Source organism: Balaenoptera acutorostrata, chromosome 17 (assembly GCF_949987535.1).
Source record: "Balaenoptera acutorostrata chromosome 17, mBalAcu1.1, whole genome shotgun sequence".
Lineage (NCBI taxonomy): Eukaryota > Metazoa > Chordata > Mammalia > Artiodactyla > Balaenopteridae > Balaenoptera > Balaenoptera acutorostrata.
In genome coordinates, this window is record NC_080080.1 from 80801982 (window position 1) to 80829254 (window position 27273).

The window sequence follows — 27273 nt, forward strand, 5'->3', positions numbered from 1 at the left end:
ATGCAACACTTCTAGTTTGTTCATTTTTTAATAGAGGGGAGTTTGTGATCAAACTCTCAAAAGGGTCCCCCCCAAAGAAATCACTGGCCTACAGGATGAAGTCTACCCAGCTCCATGTAATTTCTCTGCTCTCTCGACTCAGGCTGAGCCGTTTCCGCAGCCTGTAATTCCCTACCTCCCTTTACTGTGTTGCACAGTCCATGCCCTTAAGAGAGCTTCCTTGACCCCAGGAGCCAGTTCCCTCTTCGGGCTCCGTGGGCTCCTTCGGCCGCCGTCTGTCACATGACCTGGAGCTCCCCGTCCCTTTACGGACGGTTTCTCACTTGACAGTGAGCATGCGAGGGCCTTCTTTCCAGGCTTACGGTGGCTTTGATGAGGTAGTACACAGATGGCAGCAAATGGTGGTAGCCCCTGCTTGCTTGGGTCTTCCCCTTGCCTTTCTCACCGGGAGTGTGAGCTCCCGTGTGGTGAGGTCCACGTGTGCGTTTTGCTATGATGATTTTGGGTAGGGTTCAGGAGGACCCGAGAAGGGTCAGGTCACTCTTCAGCCATAAAACAGAGCAGAAGGGAAATAATTTTTCAAGCTAGTGGATGATGGCGTTTCGGTAGAGCCGTCTGTAAAATGTCTCTGCGTAGCCAGCGTCGCTCTCGTCAATCCTCAGCAAGTGCTGCACGGGGGCTGACGGGAGCGGCCGCAGCCTAGCGTCGCCAGCTTTTCTGTCGTCTCGGGAAGACTTTAGGACCAGGTGAGAAAGCTAACCTGCGCTTAGAGGCCACGCTGTCAAAAATACCTCTACATGGGGAATTCCCTGGCGGGCCGGCGGTAGGACCCTAAGATCCCGCCAGCCTCACAGCGCGGCCAAAATCCCACCACCGGTAAATGCTGGCATTGCCCCCCGCGCGGCGCGAGGTGCTGGAGCTGGAGAGGGCCTGTCCCGTCCGCCTTCGCTGCGTGGCGGCTGCGGAGCGCTCAGCTCGCGGGCAGGACGGCGCTGCGGGCCCTGGCCCTTTGCAAGGGGAGCGGGTGGGGACGCCGGAGCCGGCCGTGTGTGTGCGTCAGATACGAGCGCGGCACGAGTCTGCGGTGTTTGCCCTGCTTGGAGAGGAGGAGAGACAGGAGGGGCACCGGCGCTGGGGCAGGCCCTGGGGGCGCGGCCGCCCGGCTGGCTGCTGTCTTCTCTCCCATCCGGAGTGGACTGAGTGCGCTGTCAGAGCTCTTGCTTCTGGCCACGGGTGTTTTCGTTCCTCGCTTTCCCCCTCGCCTGATTTATTAATTCAGAAATTAATTGATACATGAATTTGCTTATTAGCGCATTGAATAAAGCTTAAATTGTGTATTAAATAGTGCTATTGAAATTCTTATTTTATCAAGTTGCACTTATGTCTCCATTCAAAGATGCTGAGTTTGACTTGTTAGAGAAGTTCATTGTACCTACGTGTGTGTATCATACGTTCTAACGCTTAAACTATTAAAGTTGTTAACAAAATTTGTGGTCTCATTTATCATGACAGGATTTACCAAACACAACAATCTTAATATGTATATTTACATATATGTATATATATTTATTTATATACACACATTTTAAACATGTTGTAGTTCCATTTTGTATTCCGTGTTTAGGTAATCTATTCTTCTTTATGTTAACATTTTGAATTTATGTGGTGCATTTAGGAATTGATAGTGGATGTTTAAGTTTAGGAATTTTAAATCCAGTAACTCGTGTATATTTACCTAGGCTTTCCACACTCTGAAGAAGGCCACGTGGCCCAGTGGTGGAGGAGCATGGTCTCTGGAGTCTGGAAGGCCGGGGACCACGCCCCAGCAGCGCCCCTTCCAGAGCAGCACTGTCCGCTATGGCAGCCACTGGCCACGTGGGGCCCTTCAACACTTGGAGTGTGGCCGGTGTGACTGCATTTTTAATTGTATTTAATTTTAATTAATTTAGGTCTAGGTAGCCGTGTGTGACCGTGGCTGCCATACTGGGCCTCACAGTATGAGGTGATTTAACTTAGTTCTGTGTCCCAGGTTTCCTGTCTGTACAGATGAGATCAAACTTAAGCTGCCTTTTGTGGTGGTTATAAGAATAAATAAAACAATACATTTAAAGAGCTTAACTCTGTGCCTGGAGCAGAATATGTCCTTGAGAAATGGTAGTTAGTTAAAATGACTATTATATATTTAATAAACTGGAATTACTTTCCTTTTGAGCATTCATTTAAACCTGTTTATTTTTATTCTTCCCTTTCAGGATTAATTTATTTTTGGAAATCAAGTGCAATATTAAAGGAAAGCAAACCGCACTACATTATTGGAAGCCATTTCTGCTAATTTTATTACATTTTAAAATTGATGGTTTGATTTGCATACTGTCATGGGAGGAGCTGTGAGTGCTGGGGAAGATAATGATGACTTGATTGATAACTTAAAAGAAGCGCAGTATATCCGCACTGAGAGAGTGGAGCAAGCCTTCAGAGCGATTGATCGCGGAGATTACTATTTGGAAGGCTACCGGGACAATGCTTACAAAGACTTAGCCTGGAAGCATGGCAACATACACTTGTCAGCACCTTGCATTTATTCTGAAGTTATGGAAGCGTTGAAACTTCAACCAGGATTGTCTTTTCTTAACCTGGGAAGTGGAACCGGATATTTAAGTACAATGGTGGGCTTAATTTTAGGTAATTTTATTTTTGTAAAATTCTATTTTAAAAAGTAAGCTGAGTTTGTATTACTGTTTATGATTTATAGGGTTTGTAACTTTGTGTACAATGTATGTTTGAATGTATATTCTAAAAGTAGTTACCTTCCTTAAGTGTGGAAACACAAGGTCATAGTAGTAATCTTTCCTTATTTTCACCCCTGACCCTGATAGTTAGCTTTGCGTTCAGTCCTAGACTTAAAAAGTTCTTGGAACTGTTTTTGAACCCCCAGCCATTGTCTGTACTTAGAAGTGAACAGTTGGAAGGTGGGAAACTCAGGAGTATCATGTAATCTACTTCAGGTAAAGTGTCCTGACAGCTGGCATCCTGACAGCTGGCATCCTGACAGCTGGCGTAGAGAGTTTGATGGCTATCAGTCAGTGCCCCATGGTGAAGGGGATGGTGCTGTGCTCTTGTTAGGGTGCAGGAGTCTGTGGGGTATGGAGGGTGTGGCACTGCGGGGCAAAGCACAGGACCGGGGGGAGAAGTGTGTATGTCATTAAGTTTCAGCCATCTCGTTGAGTGTCTCTCTGCCAGGCCTTATTTCTGGGGCGAGTATACAGCAGTGATCAAAAGGGACAAATGTCTCTGCCTTCAAGAAGCTTACTGGGTGCTTACTGCGAGGGCTAGGCATTGCTGAAAGCACTTGACGTACAGTAACTCATTTCATGCTCCCAATAACCCTGTGAAGTATGTAGGGTCATGATTCCTGCGTATGTCGGTGAGTAAACCGAGGCACAGAGGTTCAGTGACTCGCCTAGTGTCATGTAGCTAGGAAATGACAGCTGGGAGACTGAGAAGGCGGGTGGACAAAGCACGCGTGCAGGAGAGTCTGCTCTAAGACATTGTGATGTTGGATGGAGGATGAACAACCGTGAGTGTCACTGAGCCGCTTAGTATTTACTGAGAACGGCTGTGTGACAAGCAGTAAGGTAGGGCGCCAGGCCCATAACATAGACTCTTGCCCTTGAGTTTGCAGACTGGTGGGAGTGGAGAGACGTAGGACAACGCACGGTTCTCATCCCGTGTGACGCGTGCTGTGGTTGGGGTGTGTGCCCAAGTTACAGGGATGGGACTGGTTTACAGGTTACTCTGCAGTGATGGGGATCCTGGAAGGGTTTTAAATAGAGAAATGGCCGTACTCTAGGAGGGCGATCCGTGTCCTGGTGCGCTGAGGCACTCCTGGTTTTTCCCGGTCATCCTAGCATCAGTGTTAATGATGTCCTTCTCTTTCCCAGAGTGTCCCAGTCTGGACGGCAAATTATGTGTTCACATCGCACGACTTTAGGCATTTTCAGGCCTGAAGTTCACCCTTCCTAAACACTGACTAGCTCTGTACTTGCTCCCCTAGTCATGGAACCTGCAATCATTTCACTTCAAAAAAAAAAAAAAAAGCCCTATCATCCCACAGCTGAGTCAGTTCCCGATACATAATAACTGGTCAAAAACGGTAACATTATTAATTTTTGCCAAGAAAGAAATTTAGCAGCTTACATTTAAATTTGGTGCTCTGCTGATCCTGAGAGAGCAGTTTTTCATCAGGTTGGGAATCCCAGAAACCTAGCACTTGTATCATTAGAGCCGCTTTGAAAAAGGGATCTCTAGGGTTTGAGACGGTCTCCAAATCAAAGGAACTTAGTGGAGGGAGTAGGGAGAGCTGCTTTTCCAAAGTGGGAGCTGCCTTCCTTGAGCCAGTGTGTCTCTTGACTAGCTGTGGCCGCGTAAGACTCAAGTCCAGGCCTCACTCCACGTCCAGGCACTTGTTGTTCTGCCTTTCACTCCCCTAGCCGGTCAGCTGGCTCCTGCTGAGGGAGGGCAGTTTAGCCAAAGGCCTGGTGGGGGGAGAGCAGGGGTCCTAGCTAGCAGCCTTACCAGCAGTGAGGTCACCCTCCTAAACTCCATTCCTTCGTACTTGTCTCCAAGAAATTAGATGACTGGGGCCAGATACATTTGTAGGCCGGCTGCAAACTTGATCGTATCTTGAATGGTTTTCTCCTCTGTACCCGCGGGCATTGTGGGGAAACAGACCCTGGTTTGAGTGATCCACGATGATGACACTTCCTCCTGTTAGCCGGCTCCAGGGAGTCACGCGGCTTCAGTCACATGTGTGACTGCACTTACTGGACAGTATTCCAGCATTGGTCTGTGTGTGGTCCTGCAGGCAAGACCGAGATATAACACCTCTCCTTTTGTTGTACGTATTCATTTGATGAGAAAGGTAAAATAAAAACATTTTAAAAAAGGAAAGGCAGAGAGAACGGAGTCTGTAGAACTGTGATTACAGTTAATAAATCTTGGATCTCTCCAGCTTCTGAGGAAGCTAATCATTTTTTCTCCCGCTCCCCTTTTTTGGTTTGTGTTTCTCGAGCATTTAATTCAAGTCAAGGAGGGGGATACATGCGTAAAAATCACTTAGAACCAGCTCCACAGGGGGCTGCGTCCGTGTTCCCTGTGATAGTTGAGAGCGGTGTGTCGGGCTTGGCCCCAGTGCCTCCCAGTGGCCGTAGCAACAGAAGCTGTCTCCTTACTGCACCGCTCCAGCGCCCTGGCCCTCAGCCCTGCTCTCCAGTCGCAGGATGGCGCGTTGCGTGCTCCCTGTCGGCAGCGTTCCTCGCCCGAGGACACGCTCCGTGTGATCTGGAGGCTCGGGGCCGGGGCCGGGAGGGCAGGGTGTCTGAGGAGGAGGCCCCTTGAGGGGTCTCCGCCTGGAGAGGACGGGCTGCAGTCCTGAGAGCAGTTCGGTGAGAGAAGTTAGGGTACCCTGACTGCAGGAAACGGCTTGTGATTCCACCACACTTGGAGCGGCTACTCATAAATGGAATTTAGTTTTGCCCCGCGCTGAGAAAATGGATTACTCCGGGTTCTAAATCATGCCTCATTTGGGACAACTCGTTTCGTTGCCAATTGAAGATAAATTCTTGTTCCACTCTCATCTCCTTAGGAGTCTTCCTGGAGCAAAGGATTTTCACAGAGAATCTAGTCCTTAGTTGATCCTCCTTTCAGTGCTGTCTTCTACCCAGGGAAGCCCATTGAATGGGGTGCGGGAGAAGAGGTCTCTCACGTCCTCGTTAAATATCAGAACCGTGAAGGCAAGTTATTCTGATAATCTTTCTGATGCCGGTGGGGATGGCTCGTCTCCGTTCTGATCCTTTTTGCTTAGGGATTCACTCCTTATGTAACCCATGATATAAAACTTAGGTGTTTCTTACAAAACCTGTAATATCGGGCTTAATGACTTTCTTAGTCTCTTGCCTAGGTCCTGAGTTAGTAGGCGTGACTGTGGAGAGACTGCCAGAATCACCCAGCACTCCGCACGCCACTGCCTCAGCTCTGCAGCGTCAGTTCCTACAGGTCACACAGTGGGCAGGCTTGCGTGCTTAACGGGAAAAGCACTGCCAGTGTACCTAAATGCCTTCACCTCCAAGGGGGCTGGTCAAGCTGCGTGTGGCCGTCATGTTTGGTCTCTGTACTCTTTCTTTCTCTTTACCACAGGACATTAGGTGGTACTTACTGATTCAGCTACACTGACATTGCCTTTGACCTTAGACATTCGTGCTTTCTCTCTCATTTTAGCCCTCTTCCTCACTTGGATGAGGTTCTAATTTACGTGCCGTAAAGTTCACCCGTTTTAACTGTACAAGTCAGGGAGTTGTAGTCTGTTTGCAGAGTTGTACAAACATGACCATAATCCAATTTGAGAGCACTTCCATCACCCATAAAGATCCCCTACCCCAGCCCCTGGCAGCCACTTACCTACCTGCTTTCTGTCTCTGTAGATTTGCCTTTTCTGTACCTTTCATGTCAGTGGAATCATGCAGTCTGTGATCTTTTGTGTATGGTTTCTTTCCTTTAGCGTTACGTTTTCAGGGGTCATCTGTGCTGTAGCGTGTATCAGTGCTCCATTCCTTTTGGTGGCTGAGTGATACTCCGTTGTGTGGGTATACCACATTTTGTTTGTCCTTTCACCAGTTAATGCTGATTTTGAATCATGCTGATGTGAATATTCATGTACAAGTCTTGGTGGAGACATCCAGTTTCATTTCTCTTGGGTGGATTCCTAGGAGTAAAATTGCTGGGCTGTATGGTGAGTTGATGTTTAACTTTTTAAGAACTTGCCGAACTCTTTTCTGGAGTGGCTGCACTATTTTATATTCCCACCAACAATACGCGAGGTTCTAGTTTCTCCATAGCCGCACTGCTGGGTTTTTTCTTTTTTTTCTTTAATAGCCATCTTAGTGGGTATAAAGTGGTATCTTGTGGTTTTAACTTGCACTTGCCTGATGCCTAATGATGTGGAGTATCTGTTCCTGTGCTTTTTGGTTATTCCTCTATTTTCTTTGGTGAAATGTCTATTCAGATCTTTTCTCCATTTTTAAATTAAGTTGTTGGTGTCCTTATTATTGAGTTGTAAGTGTTCTTTATATATTTTAGGTACAAGCCCTTTATCAGAAATATGATTTTCAAATAATCGTTTCATATCCTTTTAAGCACCCCTTTTAGAAATTCCCATGGCCCACTTCAGGCCTGAGAATGAGGGAGATCCAGAGTGGTCTTCTGCCTCATCTCCCCCATCTTTTTTCGTGAGACAAAACCCATTCTGCAGGTTTCCAGGGTTCTCTCTAAGGTAGATTGTTTTCTCTTCTTCTCTGCATTAAGCCAAACCTCAGTTTTCCCTCTATATTTCTACCCTACTTCTTCTTTTTTAGGAGATTTTTTTTTTTTTCTTTTTAAGAATTACAAAGACTGTTCTTGGTATGGGCTTTATTTTGGGCTCTGAGCAAATCTGTTTTGAAAAGAACCCTTTCGTTTAGGCTACTACCATTTTCCGAAATCAGTTAAACTCCTTACTGTTTACACCGTTACTTCTTAGTCCTGGTTGGGCTTCCGTGCATCTTTTTTCAGCCCATATGCCCTGCATTGAGTTGCTACCATTATTGTGTTTCTTGGGGTTTTTCCCTCACTTCTGGTTGTGGAGCGGAGGTCATTACTGACAGCCGTCTCCTTCATTGCTGCTCCTGTGAAAGTCCCCAGATGATTCTGTGTTTATGGGTGTTACTGCTGATTATTACAGGGCAGCTAATAGTAATAAAAATACAGTTTTAGGGAACAGTGCAAGCTGTAGAAGTTTTACCAAGTTTTCATAGTAATTTCTTCTGGTTATATTTCTTCATGCTCTTCTTCGCGGTTGAAAGGCACTTTCCTCAGTGCTGTGAGAAGTCTCAGGTGGGTCACTTTGCATCCCGAGTTTTTACGTTCAGGCTTAACGCTCCCCAGCCCGGATCATCCGTGAACCAAAACCAGTTGAACTGTATTTGCGAATTTGCCGACTTGCTGAAATGCGTCTGTAACCCTGACGTCAGTATCTGCCATTGGGGCGCGTGCGCATGCGCGGGTGCCGCGGGGGCGGTGGTGGTGGGAGCCGCTCTGCGGGCCTGGCCCCAGCTGGCCTGGGTCGAGGGGCGGTTCTGCTCCTGCTTTCAGAGTCTCGGAGCGGCGGCCAGAGGGTCGAGTCGCGGTGCGGTGCGAGCAGCTTGGGTGCTGGGCCCGTTTCTCCTGAAGCTCGCTTATTTTGTAAAATAGAGAAATAGACTCTACCAGGGCGAGTTTTTAGGACCGAACGTTATTATCTCTGTGAGGTACGTATGTATGTGTATGTGTGCGTATTTCCCTAGTAGCCGTGGTGTAGCATTTGCTTAGTAGGTGTTTTCTGGATTTTACAGAACATAAACGACCACAGATAACGTGTGCTGCCTGTATACTGCAGAACACTCCTAACCCTTTCTGAATTTGTGTCTCTGTGTAAAATAATCTGTGAATCTCCGTCTCCCAGTGACTCCCTCCGGAGCTGGCGCCCACGGCCGTGTCTCTCTCCCGACAGTCTCCCCTAGGCTGAGCTGGGTGCTGGACTGAGCACCCACGTCAGAGGCTCACCTGTGTCGCAGGGCTGGTCCTGGAACCTGCCTTCACGTCGTCTGTGCGTCCAGCCTCCCTCACCTTTGACCTGCAAAGGATCTTCCCCTGGATTCCGCTTCTCTTTGCGTTGCCTTTACGTACACTTCCTCTGTCCTTTTGTGGAAGCTTCTTTGGCTTCAGCCTATGGTGAAGGGTGGCTCTTCCTTCTGTCTTCAGGTCACCTCCACAGGCAGAGGATTCCCAGGTTTCCAGCACCAGGTCTGTCTGCTGAGCTCTGGACACTCCGCATCCTCCAAGCTGGCCAACAAGCTGGATACTTGATTATGCAGTGCTTACTGCACGCCTCTTCTTCAGTGTGCACGAGATGCCCAAGTCTGTCTCCAGCTCAAGGTGCCCTTCCTTGCCCTCGCCCACACAAGACAGAACAGCTCAAGTGGCTTATACCTCCTGTGTTTTCAATTTTGGTGAAAGGTACTTTTTCCTACAAAAATTACTCAAGGCAGGGCCTGAACAGCAGTCTCTCGTCTCTGTCCTTCACTTTATCTTGCGGGATAGGCAGTCTATTCACAGGGTTAGAAACCTGAAAGAACTGAAAGGCCCCTCACCTGTCTCCTCCGCTTTGTCTCGTCTTCCCACCTGAAGAGCAGTCAGCGCACGGAGCCCTGGGGACACCTCCACTTCCGCACAGACTCGCAGGATGCTTAGCGGGTGGCAGTTGACTTGAAATCAGAAGAACTTTCCTAGGTACACAAAGGAAAGTCTGTATTGCATTTTAGAAGATTTCTAGCGAACAGCTAAAATTAGTAAGAAATTTATTTTCAATGACATATACTTTTCTGTAAGATTTACTCCTGTACAATGCCTCATTCTGTGATAAAACAGATTTGACACATGAAGACGTGACAAATACACATTTGTATGCTTTGTATATATCATTTGCCTCAGTCTTCCTTGTGAACCTTTTAAATTTGGGATGGTAGCTAAGTTTATGTACTTTATCGTTCTCCCAAAGAGTATTTATTATACGTGCGGTTGAGTCAGCTGCTGAGGACACAGCAGTGCAGAAGACACAGCCCACACCCTTGAAACCGTGCACGTCGCTTCTGAACTAGCAGTAGAAACAGTGGGTCAGATTTATTGGCTGTCCTTCATTTAGTTCAGGAATTTTTATTGAGAACTGATGTGACTTGGTCACTGCACTGGCCCTGGAGTATCTTCACAGGTGAATTCGCAGTACAACAGAAGGGCTGATGAAATGGTTTCTGTGGGAAGTGAGCGCGCTAACAGAGTTGGGTCAAGACCTAAAGCTGTTCACATTGCCTTTTAAACCATGTTCAGTTACGTTACAGTTGCGCACACTCAGTGTATTGACTGCTCTGGCGTAGTGTTCTGGTGTCGACGTGTGAGAGACAGTCGTAAGTTACCCTGGCCATGATGGACTTGGGTATTATCAGCCCACTGGGTGGAAATACCTGAAGCAGCTGATGGTGACGTGTGTTCTTGATATTTTGACATTTTAGACATTTTAGAGTTTACTTAGGATCTTGGGTCCATGCTCCGTAACTGTTTAAACCGACACTTTCAGATTTCGTGTAAACATATTTTTAAGATTCAAGTGTAGTGAAAGAAAACAGTACTTATATCCATAAGCTGAGAGAAGCCTGAGGGACTGGAACATTCTGGTGAATTCCAAGGCTTGCTTCACGAGGCCTTTCCCAAACCTAGAGAGCAGAGAACAAGTCTCCAGTCTTAGGTATGTCCCACTAGCTAAAGAATTTTAGGCTTAACATGGCAAGATTCAGTTAATGTTTGACAGTGTCTTTTGTTAATATGATTTTTTAATGTGATATATAATAAGGTGGAGAACCATAAGAAAATATTTATGTCATAAGTGGAAATGCATTCGATCAGTTTCTCTTATCTAGTTATTGGTTACTTAATCTTTTGCTGATCTCATTTTTTCTCCCCTTTTCTTCATCTACCTTTGCACTATTTTGTTTCTTGGCGTTATACCCCAGGGTGTTCACGGAAAGAAAGAATGAAACCTATTCTTGTCTGCTTTTCACCTGTTACCATCTCTGAATTCTTCTAAAGTTACTTGTAAATCTTCCCAAAGATGCCTATTTTATTCAACTAGAATTAGTAATAAAATATCATTGTAACTTGTTTAAAGGTGTTTTTACATATACAGTTGGTCCTCTGTATCCACTGGTTCCGCATCTGTGGATTCATCCACATCCATGGATTCATCCGCATCAAGATATTGGGGGAAAAAAGTCCAGCAAGTCCCTAAAAGCAGAACTTGAATTTGTCACGTGCTGGCAACTATATACATAGCATTTACGCTGTATTTCCTATACACAGCATTTATGTGTTGGGTATTATAAGTAGTCAAGATGATTAGGGGAGGGTGTACAGATGTGCAGGGTGCGTGCGGACACGACTCCATTTATATGAGGGACTTGAGCGTGCACGGATTTTGGTATTTGCAGGGGGTGGTCCTGGAACCAGCCTCCCCCCGCCAATACTGAAGGATGACTGTATGTTTTAATTCTCTCTGAGAAACGTTATGCTACTTTCATGGAAACCGAATAACTGATTCACCTACTCCCTCTTGTGGTAAATACTTAGTTTTATCCTGATGCTTTTATTTGTAGTTATTAACTCTTGATTATCATTTTAGCAACAAGAGCACAGATTTGAATAGTCGAAAGAGATTTAAAAAATCATTTAGATTGGGCATTGCAATAATTAGGAGGGTGTAGCTAGGGTGCTCAACCCAAGCTGCCTTGTTAGGGTCACCTGCAGAGCCTGGGCCTCACCCTGAGAGATTCCCTCCCTCTGTTTACAGTTTAAATCAAATTAAATTTAATCTACCTTGAAATTTGATTGTAAAATTCACAGGTTATTCTAACATGTAGTCAGGGTAGAGAACCACCTATAGGCTGCAGTTTTGCTTCTACAGTTAACCAGTTCTGTATTCAAGGGGAGAGCATGTTATAATTTCTAATGATTTGTACCCATCTTGTACTTTATGGTGTGTGAAAGGCTTTTACGTAATCTACATGATTTTCGCACAGACCTGTTTCATGCAGTGGGAAGGACCTCACAGGGTGAGTGACTGGTGTGATGATACGGCTGTAGCAGGAGCCGGGACTGGAAACGAAGGCGCTGGCCTTAAGTCCACCTGGTGTCTCAGCACCCCGCAGTGTCCCGGTCTCAGATGGACTGTCAGTTGTGCATCTCTGGAGCTCCTCTGGTTACGCGCTGTGCACTGGGAGGTGCTCTTTGCCTGTGGCCGTTCCGCGGATTAGCTCTCCGCACAGCACGGAGGACACCGGGCATCCCGGGCCCTGTGCAGCTCTCAGGCGCCCGGGCCTGCACGCCACACTCAGTGCTTCAGAGGGGGCGTGGGGTGCTGGGCGTCACACAGGGCCAGCAGCCAAGTAGGTAAGAAATGGAGCTGTTGATAGACGCTTGATACCTAGACCAAATAATCAGCGACCTTTACGTACCAGCTCTCATTATTGACTAACTGGAAGCTAATAAATAAGCTGGTTTAGGTCCAAATACTACAAAAGAAAAACAGTCTTTAGATTTTTTTGTTATATAGGAATTTTGTTATATTATTGCTCTTAATAAATGGACTTTTGCCAGCCTTAAAAATAATTTCTAATACAGGATACCTGTGTTTTTCTAATAGCTGTATTTGTCTTAATAAACTTTGACTTCTGTGTAAGTTTCTATTTTCTCTTTAGTATTTAGCAATTAAAGATAGTGGTCAACTGTCAGTACTTTGATTTTTTAAGAATTTATATGACAAAAATTACGCTTTTCTTGTTTCATAGAAAAATCTCTTCACATTGGCACATACAAAATTACACCGGCATCTGTTCAGCACAGTCAAATTAACGGTTCGTCTGTTAGATGGTGTTAGGGGGTCTTAAGCTTTTGTCTTTTGGATGCCATTTCAGTTTTCTCCAGCAACAGCTTATACCTTTCTATTAGAATTATTGTATATTACTTATTTATTTGAAAATCTTGTACTTTTCTTTTTAATCTCTTTGACTAGCTCATTATTTTTTGGTCGAAAAAGTTATACATGCATGTGTTAAGACACACTTTAGACAATAGAGTGTAATGGTGAAAATGTCTCTTTCCCACCCCAGACCTCTTAGTCCCCTTCCTTAGAAGCAGCTGTGTATGCTTTTTTAGTTTTCTGTGTTTTATTTTTCCGTTCTATTTAATACAGGTGTCAAATGAGTTGTAATAAAGAGCAGAACACTACAATTTTATCATATACTTGATGTGTTCTAGTTGTATATCGCGTTCTAAATAAATGAGATACTGGTGACATTGCCAGTTAAGTTCTGCCTTCTATTAATGCATTCTTTTCAATTTATTTTTTTCAACATGTTAATTACTGTTCAGTTTATTAATGATAATTAAAGATATATCTGCATGATATTTTAAAATTAAGCAGTTCCACCCATTAAAAAATCATGAATGGTGTTTGTACTAGAAATTAATGATAGTATATCGTACATGTGTGTTTATGATACTATCAAACAAATCCATTGTATGTTAATGAAATTGTCTTTATTTTATGTCAAGGTGATGTGAAAAACAATCTTAAGAAATTTTCTTAACAAACTTTAAACCTTATTTCCAAAAGGTGCCACTTTGCTTTTCGGTATTATATAAGCAGAAAGCAAGAAAAGGAAAATGAGACCAGTGGTGTCTTAAGTGACAAACAGCCTACGTAGTCCCTTTTGACTTAGAACTCTCAAGTTCAGACTCCCTCTGTTAGTAAGGCCGTTTGAAGTACTGAACAGAAGCCTTGATTTCTACATTCTTTACTTGCCGCCTTTATTTTTTTTATTTTTTATTTTTTTAGAAATTCACGTTCTTTTATTTATTAATTTATGTATTTTATTTATGACTGTGTTGAGTCTTCGTTTCTGTGCGAGGGCTTTCTCTAGTTGTGGCAAGTGGGGACCACTCTTCATCGCGGTGCGTGGGCCTCTCACCGTTGCGGCCTCTCTTGGTGCGGAGCACAGGCTCTAGATGCGCAGGCTCAGTAATTGTGGCTCACGGGTTGCCGCCTTTATTATAGTGCTTATCCCTTCAGTCCTATTGGAAACTTCAACCCCAGCGATAATGACCTTTTTTTTATTGACCTCGCATCCATGTGGCCCTCCTTTTGTTTTCCAGATGGTTGATGAGTATAACTAGATTCTTAATGAAAATAAAATAAGTCTCCGTCATGTTTTACATTCAGTGGATTACCTTATTTAAAAGGGTAGAAGGAAAATGAGATTCATTTCCTAGAGCAATATTTTCCTTACTATGTATATAATGTTAAGTAACTGTAGTGTAATTTGAGTTTTCTTAAATGAGGAAAACTTTATTCAGTGTTTCCTAGCCTTTTTTGTTTCCTTACGGAAATTCAAGTTTTCAAAATAGATTCAGTACTAAATTAAAAAGTGACTTTACTGCGTGTACTTCTCTAAGTTTAATCTTTTTTGCCATTTTCGTTTATTTTTTGAAAAAAGGGAATTCAAGTTTTTGTCAATTTGTCTTTGGTAATATTAAGGAATTACAAGAGATTTTAAAAGATACTGGATGGGTGTTCCAGTTAGCAGATGAAGACTGACGGTTTGACAGTAAGGAAACAAAAAATGAGAAGCAGAACATTTAAGATTTCATTGATCAGAATAACTTATTTAAAAAAGTATAAAACATTTCAAAGGAAGTTAATGCTATAACTGTTGTGGTCTGATGGATCAAGTACCTTTTTATTTAATCTTTTTTTTATCTGAATACATTTTCCAAGTAGAATCAGTTTTTTTAAAATTTTTTTAAATTTTTAAAATTTATGGCTGTGTTGGGTCTTCGTTTCTGTGCGAGGGCTTTTTCTAGTTACGGCAAGCAGGGGCCACTCTTCATCGCCGTGCGCAGGCCTCTCAGTATCACGGCCTCTCTTGTTGCGGGGCACAGGCTCCAGATGCGCAGGCTCAGTAATTGTGGCTCATGGGCCCAGTTGCTCCATGGCATGTGGGATCTTCCCAGACCAGGGCTCGAACCCGTGTCCCCTGCATTGGCAGGCAGATTCTCAACCACTGCGCCACCAGGGAAGCCCCAGAATCAGTTTTTTTAAAAATAAAATTAATCAAACGCAATAGAAATATAGTAGGTTTATCTGCTTTTGACTTGAAGATAGTATCTGAACATTTTGGCTTAATTTTTATAGTTAGGTAATTCCTAGATTACAAACCGGTATTGTCATGTGCCCCCTGTACATTCAAAAATGTTAATTGGGGACTGTGATTTTTTTGTTACTGTAAAGTTCTTAGAGGTCGGTAGAACTCCAGTGTTTGTTGTATTTTAATGGCATTCAGTAGTGGGCACATCCAGTTAAGTAGTTCCTAAGATACGTACCAGATACGGAAAATAACACACACACACACTTTTTCCTGAGAGACCAATCTCAAAGTAAGACAGAAATGTAACAAAAATGTAGAGTGGAAAACCTGATTGGCTCAGTCTCAGAAGTTTGGGAGGAATGAGATGACTAGCTCAGAACAGTGTGTTACTGTCACGGGGTCACGGGGCAGGCACGAGGCACAGTAGCCTTAGGAAACGTGAATCCTGATGGTCACATTCTCGGCCAGTACCAGGGTGGGGGAAGGAGCAGTCCCTAGATCGTTCCCCTGTTCCTCGTTCCTGGACTGTCAGTCAGCCTTGGCTGTGTGCAAAGAGAAATACCAAGTAAGCGGTGTGAAGTGTGCGGGAACAGGAGAGCAGAACCAGCTCCGCCCGGTGGCCCCACTCCCCTGGACAGTGGGAGCTCCAGAGGCAGAGGGTGTGGTCTCAGCCCTGGAGGAAGGTAGCATTCACTGGGTTGTGGGGTGCTGTGCGAAGCTTCTGTCATACCTGTGTCAGCCCATGGATTCAGACATTTGAGAATTACCGAATTTTTAACAAATGATAAAGGAGAAGATAATGGTAATTAACTTAAACTTCATATAGAAATGTGATTATTTCTTTGGCAGTATTGTCCTGACAGATAAGCTACACCCTGGAGAGAACTCTTTGTGACTTTTTTTTTTTTTAAAGCAGTGTAAATAGATTTCCATATAGCTTTTTAAATCTGTGGCTAGCAGATACATATTTCAAGCCCTCTTTAAATGCTCCTGTGATAGATAAATGAGCAGAAATTAAAAGAGCTCTATAAAGACATTCTTAATATTTTTTATAAATGCTGCTGCTACAATTGCAGGTCCTTTTGGAATAAATCATGGGATTGAGCTTCATTCAGATGTGGTGGAGTATGCCAAGGAAAAACTGGAGAGCTTCATCAAAAATAGTGATAGCTTTGATAAGTAAGTATTCATATCTATAGTTCTGCTTTGAAAGCACTTGATAAGTAGACACGTGTGACATGTCTGTTCCTCACTACTGTTAGTTTATTGATCCTGAGTTGTCAATTGAGTGCAGCAAAAATCAGTGTGGTGTAAAATGAGAGAAAAAATTAAGTGAGAAAACTGTGCTGTAATTTTTATTCTGTGTACGTATATAGTAAATTACAAACAAATAACTTTCATGTTTTAATTATATGCTACTGTCACTTTATTAGTAGGGTAATGTTCCATTCATTAAACATCATACAAGTACCTTTCCTGAAGATAGAATGTAAAGATGTGCTTGGCATTAGAATACTTTTTGGGAACTGTGTTTACACCTTTGGGATGGTAATTTAATAGTCTGCCCTCTTTATTTGTAGCATAAGAGTGATACTGTTAGAATATGGAGGACTTTCTTAAAAACATGAAGTTACTTAAGTCAGAGGAAATTATCATCGAAATATATTGATGTATCCTGTGAGGGCTGTGTTTGAGAAATTTGCTTATAGAACCATTGTTTTGAACTCTTACTTTCCCTTAGAAGAAATACTGCACAGGCGTTGGTCCTTGTGCGGGCGAGGAAGTCTGTCTGTTGTGTAATGTCCCTAAAATTCAGCAGTGGTAGTACTGTGGAGCAAAGGCTGCTTCTGCTGAAGTCCGTGAACTCTTGTGAAACTGGAAAATGTGGTGGGCATTTATCTCTCTCAACTAGTCATATTTTCAAAGAGAGAAAGGCCTAAAACGGCTAGGAATCAAGCTTAGAACCTAGGCCCTTCACTGTATAGCAGTTTTGGTCCAGGCTTCCAACCCAGCTTGTTGGGAGTGGGCCTCACTCAGCTCTGGCCTGGCCTGGCCTGGAAGTGGGGGCCTGGGCTGGGGGTGGGTTCCGAGCTGAGGGCTGTTTCCTGGGGGTCAGCGCTAGGAACGAAGCAGGAGGGCCTCTGAGGGTCTCCTGGAGCGTCTTCCCCTCTCTCCTCCCTTCCCTGCCCCGCCTCCCCTTCCTTCCCTGGCCCTTTTCTTTCAGTCCCCTTTGCCGCGGCCAGTTTGTATGTGTCCCCTGGCAAGTGGCACTTGGTGGGTTGAAGAACAGAAAACCAGCCGAGGTGCCGCAGTGCAGGGGGAGGGGCCGGGGAGGGAGTGTGGCTGGGTGTCACCGCCCTTGGGCTGCGAGCTGCGAGCTGGGAGCTGGGAGCTGGGAGCTGGGAGCTGCGAGGCACGCTCGCTCGGCTTTGGCTTTGTTCTGTGATCGAGCCAGTGGGTCTGAGCAAGTCACTTGAATTTTCTGCACCAGTTTGCTGAACACAGTTCTGTATCTTATTTATTCTGTCTTTCTGAAGAGTTAACATTTAATTCATGTTTTTGAATCATTTTTCAAATGCTTACCATGTGGGTTCATATCCTGTTTCCAAGAATAACATACTGTTTGACAAATAAAATAGTTTTGAGTTCAAGTTATTTGATAAATTGAGTTTCAATGTTAGTATCCTTTTGTGTCTTCATCATTTTCGTCTGTCTTATAATTAGTGGTATGGTAAGTGCTTAAGATATGGGCATGGATATTTTTTATATTGGTTATTAGAACTATGGAACTTTGTTGAATTTATTGAATTTCTATTGTTCTAAGTATTTGTTTTGATGTTGAAACTTAACGTACACATAAGACCTTTTGAATACAAGTAAACTTGGGAAATGTGAAAGTAATATTACTAAAAGCAAATGTTTAAGGTCTGTCTTAAGAACTACTATATATTAGATAATATATTTCAGGTGTTAACACATAAAGGCACAGATAATTCACTTTTGGGTCATTAATCAGACAGAACAAACTCAAGGAAGATCTTTGAATCATCGAAGTACCTCTTTACAATATCTGTGGAGTCAAGTTTCTTGCTGACAAGTGGGCATGGTCCTGGCAAACAGTAAAATATGTCATTCTTTGAAGTATTTCTGTGTTGATGTAATTTAATTATTAAATCATCTATAACACAGATAAGTTTGAAGATTTTATATATTTAAGTGTCTCAATTTTAAAAAATTTTTCTAAAATTGTTTTCATGTAATCGTAAGATGATCAAATGTCCTTGGCTTGTATTTCGTGAGTGTTGTTGTTACTGTGTTATACAGGTTTGTTATTCATAAAATGGCAAATCATCAAATATGGTGATATGACTGATCTAAATGTTTCTTTATAATTTTTAATGGTCTTGTTACTTTAGTTAAAATAATCAGACTTTATAATATGGTTGTTTCTGAAGTGTTACAACTTACTTTTAAAACAGATTCTTATATTAATAAACTATTCTGAAAAAAAAAAAGACAGTTCTGGAAATGTTATCTATTCTGGTTTTCAAGTAACTCCTGAAATAGTGGTTACGTACTTCAGATTATAAAGGTATCTTGCACATACAAGGGGTAGTAGGTACTGGGAAATGCTTCGTTTTGCACAAGATCGTGAGTTGGGCGGAAGTTAAGTAATCAAAGTTGAGTCATTTAATGGGCTCCTTTAATGTCATTTGCTTTTGGTGATAGAAATGATGAAGATGTAGTAGTTTTCTTCCTATCTTACCTTGTGTTTTGATGATTTCTTTGATTTTTCTTGGCGTTTGTTGATAATATTCCTAGTTATTTTCAATTTTTAAATTTGAAAAACTTGCTTTGGAAAGTGATGTTTAAAATTCTGTTCCTAAGCAATTTTATTATATTTAATTGTGTACGGGTCATCAAAATACATGTTTTAATTAATAAAATATAAAGTAACTCAGGAAAACAAATTGATATTTATGTATTCCTTAGTACTTAGTATTGTTCCTTAGTACCAGGCTATCCTTGATTGTGTGTAACACGAAGACAGTAGAAAGCTAAAACCTAGTACTTTTCCCATCTTATTTATCCTGTTGGTTTGGATCTTTTTTATCAGTTTCTTTTTCGAAAGTATTGTCATGTCACTTATGATTTAAACTGTATCTTTAAAGTTTTCTTATGTATATCTATTGGAGATCATAGTGAACTCCCATAGTAGGTGGGAAAAGATTCAATAAACTACTCAACATTAGAATATATAATGTAAGATACATATTTTAAAAAAAATATACAGATGTATGTTTCTGTTTGTGCTTTATGAAGCAAGCTTGGTTCCTGAGTCTTGAAAGTACCATTTCTTCTTTCAGAAAAAAGATCCTTAGTATAATGTGTGTACTGTTAAACTTTCTATGTCTTGGTTCTGTATCAGCAAATGAAATAATTTGGAGAGGCTACCCTGAATTTACTGTACTTGGAGACAGGAGGAAAGGGGGAGTTCTCTTGTGTGGTTTATTCCTTTGCTCTGCCTGTGCTATACCCACATTCACCGAAATTCCCTAATGAACTGACATTTGATTTCAAAGGTTCTCTAAAACACTGGCAAGCTTTTTCAAATGCAGGACCAGATAGTTAATGTATCTGGCTTCCTGGGCCAAGTGGTCTCTCTTGCAGCTGCTCAGCTCTGCCCCTGCAGTGCAGAGGCCTCCTGGGACACCCTGTGGAGGGGTGGGCGAGGGTTTCTAGTACCACTTAACGGACAGAAACAAGTGCAGGCTGCATTTGGCCTCTTGTCCGTGGTTTGCCGACTCCTGTCCTGCTCTTCACACAGACTCTCCACGGCGTTTTAATTTTAGCCCACTCTGATATAAACGAGTCTTTGGGCCTAAGTTCTAAAGGCCCTTAGGTGTCTGGCTTTCATGAGAGAAGGAGAAGTTTGGGGAAGGTCAGAATATCTGAATAAGTGTTTGTGCACGTAGAGTAAGCAAAATAATCTCTCCAGCTGTGTTTACTTGGAAGAGTAAGTCAGTGAAAGGAGCGTGAATTATAAACCTTTACCCTGTAAGTGCTTTGCGAGTAAGTTGGTAATTGGCATAGCATTTATTTACGGCTTCCTTTATGTGTTTGTATCCGATGTATACCCAGAGCTGCCTTGGCTCCCTAGAGGGCATGCTTTGGGGTGCGCCAGTCCCTGTGAGACCGTAGGTCCTGTCTCCTCGCCCCTCCACGGAGGCTGTACCTGAGTTTGGAAATGCTCTCCTGTCAGTAGCCACGTGAGTGCAGCGTAGCCTGACTAATTGAAGATTTTCGTTCTCTTTGAGTGGAGGACTGTTGTTTCTACATGGTTTGTTGTAGAAATGAGTCATGGTGTGAGTCCTGAAGACAGTAATGAGATGATAAGAATAACAGCAGGTAATGTGTATTATCTGTTCCTTAAGTACCAAGTACCATTCTAAGTGCTGTACCCACAGTCCTAGAGGCAATATCGATGTCCACATTTCCCAGATGGGAAAACAGGGTTAGACAGTCCATAACTTCAGCTAGACCAGTCTTTTTGTTTAGTTCTGATTTAGCTATGATGATGTAAAAACTGATTTACTCTAGTGTTGAATAAATCAACACTAGAAAAAGAAATTATCGTTGAAATACATGAAGGCTCACTTTTACACGACGTACCTGTCACATTCCCTATAAGATGTTTAGAGATTGTTTTTGGTCCTGTGGAGTCTCCTGAAGCTCTATTCAATGAGAAATCTGTGCATTTACTCTTAACACTGTGCTTGAAATAATGCTTGAACTATTCTGAAATGAGTTTGATACAGTTGGAAGGGAAACCACTTGAAAAGGTAAAGTCTTTGTTTTTTAAAATTTTTTGAAATTCAGTAGCTTAATCCTCGGTTGTACGAGTTTTTGAATGGTATAACTGTACTTGGAGATCAAGAGATGAACGTTTCCTTGGGTTTTCTTCCCAATGGAAGGTTGTGAAGTTCTGTTTTAATGAAGTAGTCCTAGCTGTTAGAGTTCAAAATGTATATTATGACAAAGTGTTTTAAGAAAAAGAAGTGTCTGTGATTCATTTGGCAGGTTGTTTTGGACGAGGTATGAGAACAAGATAGGATTCTTTCCTTTGTCCTTGAAGTCCTTTATTCCACGGGAATAATAGTCTGAAATCTAGGTGTGCAAACTGTCAGCTCCCACTCCAGCGGTGTATTGAAGGGGAATGTTGTTTTTTCTACTCTCAGTCAGCTCCTAGACCTAGACTATCTGTCTAAGAGGGAAGCTGCAGGGCAAGGCTAGGTCACCTTGGTCTCCTAGCAGCTTATCAAAAGAATTATATGGGCAAGTTGGCAAGGTCCCTGCTGTGAATGGAATCGTCTGTCCGTCTTGAGATGAAGATAATCCAGCATGCACCTGTAAAGAAAAGCACTGCTGAGGTAAGTGATTGGAATCCGGGTGCTAGTTTGGCCACGCGCTCATGTCGTAAACCAAGCTATCTGTGCTCTCTCTTTTCCCACGAATGATTTTCTGTGCATGTTTTATTTTAGTAAGGGCATGTCAAATAAATAATTTTCCCTCTTGACGTAAGAGTCTAAAAAGCCATTAGATTTTCAGATTTAAATCAATAAATAATTAAAGTCTAAAGTGGATGAATTTTTAGAACTGTTTAACTTTTTTTTTAATATACAGGTAACTTACATTGTTAGCAAGTATAGTTTGGTGTAATATAGGAGTATAAGATATCTGAATCTGGGAAATTTTGTTTTGGAAATTTTCTTCAAAGGATAAAAATGATTGCTACTTTTCATGTTACTAACAGACATAACATTTTAATGAGCTCCCCTAAATCAAGTATGAAAACTGGAAGAGAACACAAGAACCATACTTTTAGGATTAAAATGATAACCACATAGGAAGTCTCCTTTTGGTAGGTCTCTTGTCTTTCTTTTTTTTGTTTGTTTATTTTTGTTTTGCTGTGTTTTTTTTCCCTTCTCAGGTTCCATTTGTGTGTGGTTGATGTGAAAAGGTGGAATTTGGATTTTCTCTTTCACTATTTTTAAACCTAGATTTTATGTATAGATCTATAAATAATGTAGCACTATTTTGTAATAAAGTGAAAACTTCTGGTTAGTTTATTACTACAGTCTTCCAGATTATACAGAATGGTATTTTTGTTATAAAATATGTCCTTTGCCTATAGAGGTTTGTGGGAACTTAGGGAAGATGCAGCTTTCAGAATCCAGTTAAAGCTGAAGGAGGAAACTGTTGTCTTTATTGTCTTCTTTACACTGGAAGAATTAATAGCAGTTGTAATTGACTCTAGCCACTCGGTAGCTGTCACCCATGCCTCACATCAGTCATTTGTTCTTCATACGTATATGAGCACATCCGTAAACATTTGCCTGAAAAATTTTAATCATAGACTTTTGAAAAAATATTATTAGCAGTAGGATTTGTATGAATTTACTTACATGAGATGCCATTTTAAAAATGAGCCATAATTTCAGTATCAGAATACAAAATGTCTAAGTAAGATCCTCACCTCTACCTAGTCAGAAATACTAAAGCTCATCTCTGAATCCTTTATTAGGAAGGATAATCTATAACCCATTTGTGTATTTAAAAAAATGTTATAAGTACAGGCAGTTTGAGAGTTGTTTTCTTTTCTTTGCTAACGTGAAGGATTCGTGAATTATTGGTGGAGAAGGTGAAGCCATAGCTGTAAGTGTAATAAATAGTACCCAGACGGAACACTGTCTCTGCTAGACATGTTTCTTATAACTAGTAAATTACTATGTTTTAGGTGTTTTCGTGCCTATATTTAAAAATATTCACCTTTCTACCTGATATGTCCTTGAAGCTTTACTATTTTGTGTCTAGAAATAGTCCAGTCCTTCTACTCTTTTTGGAGTGTTGTCTCAAGTTCAGTTAAACTTTAAAATTTGAGTATGCTGGTAAAGAAAATTAATTTGGTATGTAAAATGAAAGTGTAAAGACCCCATATGCATTTGTTAGAGGTATATGGTCCATTTGCATTAGTAGAAATTATTTATAAATTTAGAGGTCTAATTTTTCTCTATAATGAGTCTTTGTAATATTCGCTAAGTGGAGGCAGATATACTTGTTCAGATCTGCATTACAAGGGAAAAGACTTTCTTTCCTAGAATAAGGTGGCTTATTTGAGATCTTCAGAAAGCCCCCTAAAAAGTACCTTTCAGTTAGAGGACAGTTGGTTTGGTTTATTCATTAAAGGCAAAAGGGTTTGCTTTGTTTTTTTTACTGTTTGAGTTTTGCTTTTTTTTTGGCACTTGGGGAAAACATCCTGTATTTTGTAACATGAAGCTACAGTTATTTATAGTTATCCAGTTTAGTGAAACAAGAACCATCATAGTGATGTAGAAGGTGCTGTGGGCACATATTTTTTCTGTAACTGTTTCTGTGCAGGTTTCTCTTCTAGTCCTGGGGTTCTTGTGATTAACATATTTAATTTGTCAAGTTTGGGTTCACATTCAAAGTTGGTAGGTGGAACAGCTGACAAAACAATTATGTTTCTTATATTTTTCACCTACTTAGTAAATGTTTTTTGAGGCCTGTAATAGGTGATGGAGATACAATTAAAATTCAGAGGAAGTGTTCAAACAGATATCAGGAAAACCAGGAGAATATTCCAAAGGGAAGTTTGTTTAACTTAATATTTGAAGCTCTTGTTTACAGGTGATAAAGTTAGCAGGGTAGTTGTTCAGTGTTTTCAGTTTATGTGGCTGTTGAGGTATACACACACACATACACACATACACATATACACATATACACACACATACACATGTATACACACATATACACACACATGCATATAAAAGAAATACTGAGATATTTTACATTTTCATACTGAATATTTGAGATCTTGTGTGATTTTTGTCCTTTCAGCACATCTCAGTGTGGATGAGCCACATCTTAGGGGCTCTTATCCACATGTGGCTAGTGGCCCCCTTCTCGGATAGTGTGGTTTGATTGTCCTGTCTCACCTTTCAGATCACGGCTTAACCATTCCTCAGGGAGCCTTTCTCTCACTCCCCAGGGCTGTCCGTTTCCTTGCATCCTCAGTCTTATTTGTGGAGTCGTATACCTTTAGAGCATTTATCACACTTGTAAATTAATCTTTAATTACTGAGATGGTTGTCTCTTCCACTAGATGTAGGCATGAGTGTTTCCCATTGTATTTCCACACAACTGGTGCTCCACAAACAGTATTTGGAATGAATTGTCCTAATCACTAGTGTCAGGCCACTTGGCCAGAGTCACACATTTGATTTTAGAATCAGACACTAAATTCTTTCTAATTCATTTTGCTGGGATGAGAGTATAGAAAAATGTCACGAATGTGAGAAGTGGTTTTCATTGTAGGTTGTTTACTTGTAATGGTGTTTTCCTAGATAATAGTTCTGTGAGCGATCATGTATTTTTAACTAGTAGGAAACTTTTAAACTATAAGCATATTTTTAAGTTGATTTAACAGACTTAACGGTAAAAGAGGTTTAATAATTCAGATTTTTAAATTTAAATTCCCTGCTCACGTACATCCTGAAAATTTTAAGACTGGCTTAAATTATTATAAAGTTAAGTTATTTAAAATGAATTTTTATAAGAATGAGGATTTTTAGATTGAAAATACTGGTCTTTTTTCTTCTTAAAGGATGCTTACTGTGAGTTTGGTGAGATGATTAAACCACGTGATCCACATTATTTAGTTATTTGAAAGCCATATTTTAGACAGTCCTAGGTTGTGTTGAGTGTAAGAGAGAAATTAAACATTGTCCATTACATAGGTAAGTTTACATTTTTGTGTGTATTATGCAAGTACAAAGAATGAGATCCTATTAAGGCGTTGGGTAAGATTTCGTTGTGTAGCTCATATTTGAACTGTGTCTCCAAGTGATGCTAGGCGTTCATCAAGAAGAGAGGGGCGGGCCTTTCAGTCAAAGGAACGGCACAGACACAGATGCAGGAGACACTTCATAATATTTCCTCTAAGTGATGAGAAGCCAGTAATTCAACCTGTGGCCGCAGCGCAGTGTGTGTGGGGTCGGGGGCGGAGCCAGGGAGTGAGTCTGGAAGGGGGGACGTCCAGGTAGAAGCGCAAGGAGCCCCACATGGCCCTCTAAGGGGCACGGACCTGTGCTGAGCAGCCGTGCGGGAAGCGCTGGAGGGAGGGGAGAGCCAGGAAGCGTGAGCACCGGGGCGCAGGTGCCGCAGAAGGAGCGGCGGCGCGGGGCCGGCCCCGTGTGGAGAGGAGGCCGCAGGCTCTACACCGCCCCTCGCGCCCCCAGCCCCTCCACCAAGCGGACGGGAAGTCGAGGACGGCGTCATGCTGCGAAAGTCGCCTTTAAATATCGATGACCAGAGTGTGTCTGTACTTCAGTGACTTCTAATGGGAACTTACTGCGTAATAAGTCTGTTAATTACCAAAGGACAGGATACGTTCTACAAAATAAAAATGATTATGATTCAGAGTCATTTTTCACTGCAGGCCGAAACTTTTAATGTAAATTATTTCATCCTCAAATGATAGCCTGATTTTGCTGTGTGGTCAAATTAACATCCATCAGCTTAAAAGTGAAAGGATATTTCATGAACTAATTTTAAAAAATTACCGTACGTGTTTTATTAGTGCATTAGGCTTTTAATTATGTATTTTAGAGGCTGTTTTCAGATTTGCCAGAACTTAAAGAATAAAGTAGAAGTCTAAATAGGATAGTTTGTAAAAGCATAACTCTGTATACGATGAATCAACACCGTAACCAGGAACAGGCGGCCTGGATAAGATGCCTTTGCTTTGAAACCATCCATCTCTCTTCTTTTGTTGTGTAGGGAGATCACGGGGGCCAAAAAACACTTCATTCTGCTCTCTTTTCCAACCCTGTAACATAGTTCTGCCAAAATGTGTTAGGAAAATCTCCCTACTCTTTAGTGGTTGCAAGAGCATAGGGTAAGGGCACCGGCATCTTTTCCTGACCAGCTTTGCCGCTGTTAACCGCAGCAAGAAGCCCGCAGTGGAGACTGCACAAGCCCTTCCATGTCCACTGGCCCCCAGCTTCTTTCGGAAGGAGCGGGGGGGAGTGAAGCCTTTTCTCTTTTGTTGGACCCTTGGGATTCTCATCCTTATTGTATGTCCTTTGTGGGCATCACAAGATTGGTGTTGTGATGGCTTTTCACTATATTCACCTTTTAAGCCTTAAGTAAGGTTTCAGTGTGGCAAAAAAAAAGGTTAATGTTTTGAAAAAATGTACACTGCCTCACTGATAATAAAACAATATTTGATCAGTGTTAAACTTCATAAATCTGATATTTCAATCAAATTTTATAATATTTTATCTTTATCATTAATTTGGTAACTTCACTGTTTCAAGAAGCTGGACTATGTTAATTTGTTTAGATCTGAGCTTTTGCTTAATGAGCTAAAATACTGTCTGTTTCCCGTATAGATTTGAGTTCTGTGAACCTGCATTTGTGGTTGGTAATTGTCTGCAGATAGCGTCCGACAGCCATCAGTATGATCGGGTCTACTGTGGGGCTGGAGTGCAGAAGGACCATGAGCACTACATGAAGATCCTGCTGAAGGTCGGGGGCATCCTCGTGATGCCTATAGAAGACCAGGTAGCCGCCGCCGTCCTCTCGCTAGACGTGGGAAACGCACTTAGTGTAAGACGGGCAGTGTCGCCTCAGTGAAAGGTACCCTGTAAGTCTTAAGGAAGAAACAAATACTCTTCCCAGATCTGTCTCTAGAGGAAAACACTGAAACGGGCTCTTGACTATTAACCAAGGCAGGTGCGGAAAAGACCCGTCAACCAGGGTTAGGAGAGCCTCGCCCGCCTGGTGTTTGCCTTGCAGCTCCGCCTTCGGCCGGGGTGAGGGGAGGGGGTGCCGCTGAATGTGGTAACTGCTTCTAGCTGAACATGCGAAAAGGAAATCCTGTTTGGGGTTTGGTTTGAACTGCTTTAACTCCATTCCAGACACGAGTAAATTTTTGGATCTTCTTTTAGTATACGTAGACGCATTTGAAAGTATTTTTCACCTTTTGTCTGCCTTTGGTTTGGAATTATTAGGTATAATAATTGTATGAAATACTAATTTATTCAGAAAATGGGTGGCTCTTTTACTTTGAAATTTTATAAATATACATTTCAAAAAATATCTTCTATATTCATATTAACCTACATCTGAGATGTTTAAAACACCTTGTGGTTTGTAAGTAGAAGATAGATTGCCCAAGATGACTGGGACGTAGTGTGGTCGTTTTGGAGTTTGTATATCTGAGGGTCCCCTAAGTTCGCACGTGTGATTTGCAGGTCAGAGGATTTCACCATCACCACGTACTGTGTTTGTCAGTTATTAAAAAGACAGAATATAAAGCATTCATTAAAACACATTCTTGGAAAAATGTTGCTTGAATGCTTCC

General features: G+C 42.0%; 1 protein-coding gene across 7 annotated transcripts in view; it reads left to right on the forward strand.

Moving 5' to 3' along the window:
- The window catches only part of PCMTD1 (protein-L-isoaspartate (D-aspartate) O-methyltransferase domain containing 1), a 61133-nt gene that overhangs the window by 24244 nt on the left and 9616 nt on the right, over positions 1 to 27273 (forward strand). For 2 of the 7 annotated variants that reach the window (XM_057531741.1, XM_057531739.1), the window contains 2 exons: positions 15899 to 16001; positions 26300 to 26471. In XM_057531741.1, coding sequence (XP_057387724.1) covers positions 26418 to 26471 — 54 coding nt within the window. In that variant the 5' untranslated portion in view covers positions 15899 to 16001; positions 26300 to 26417. Of the gene's footprint in view, positions 1 to 2252; positions 2683 to 8832; positions 9088 to 15898; positions 16002 to 21723; positions 21745 to 26299; positions 26472 to 27273 lie in introns of those variants that run through there. The other 5 variants (XM_057531736.1, XM_057531738.1, XM_057531737.1 and 2 more) reach the window with 5 other exon arrangements.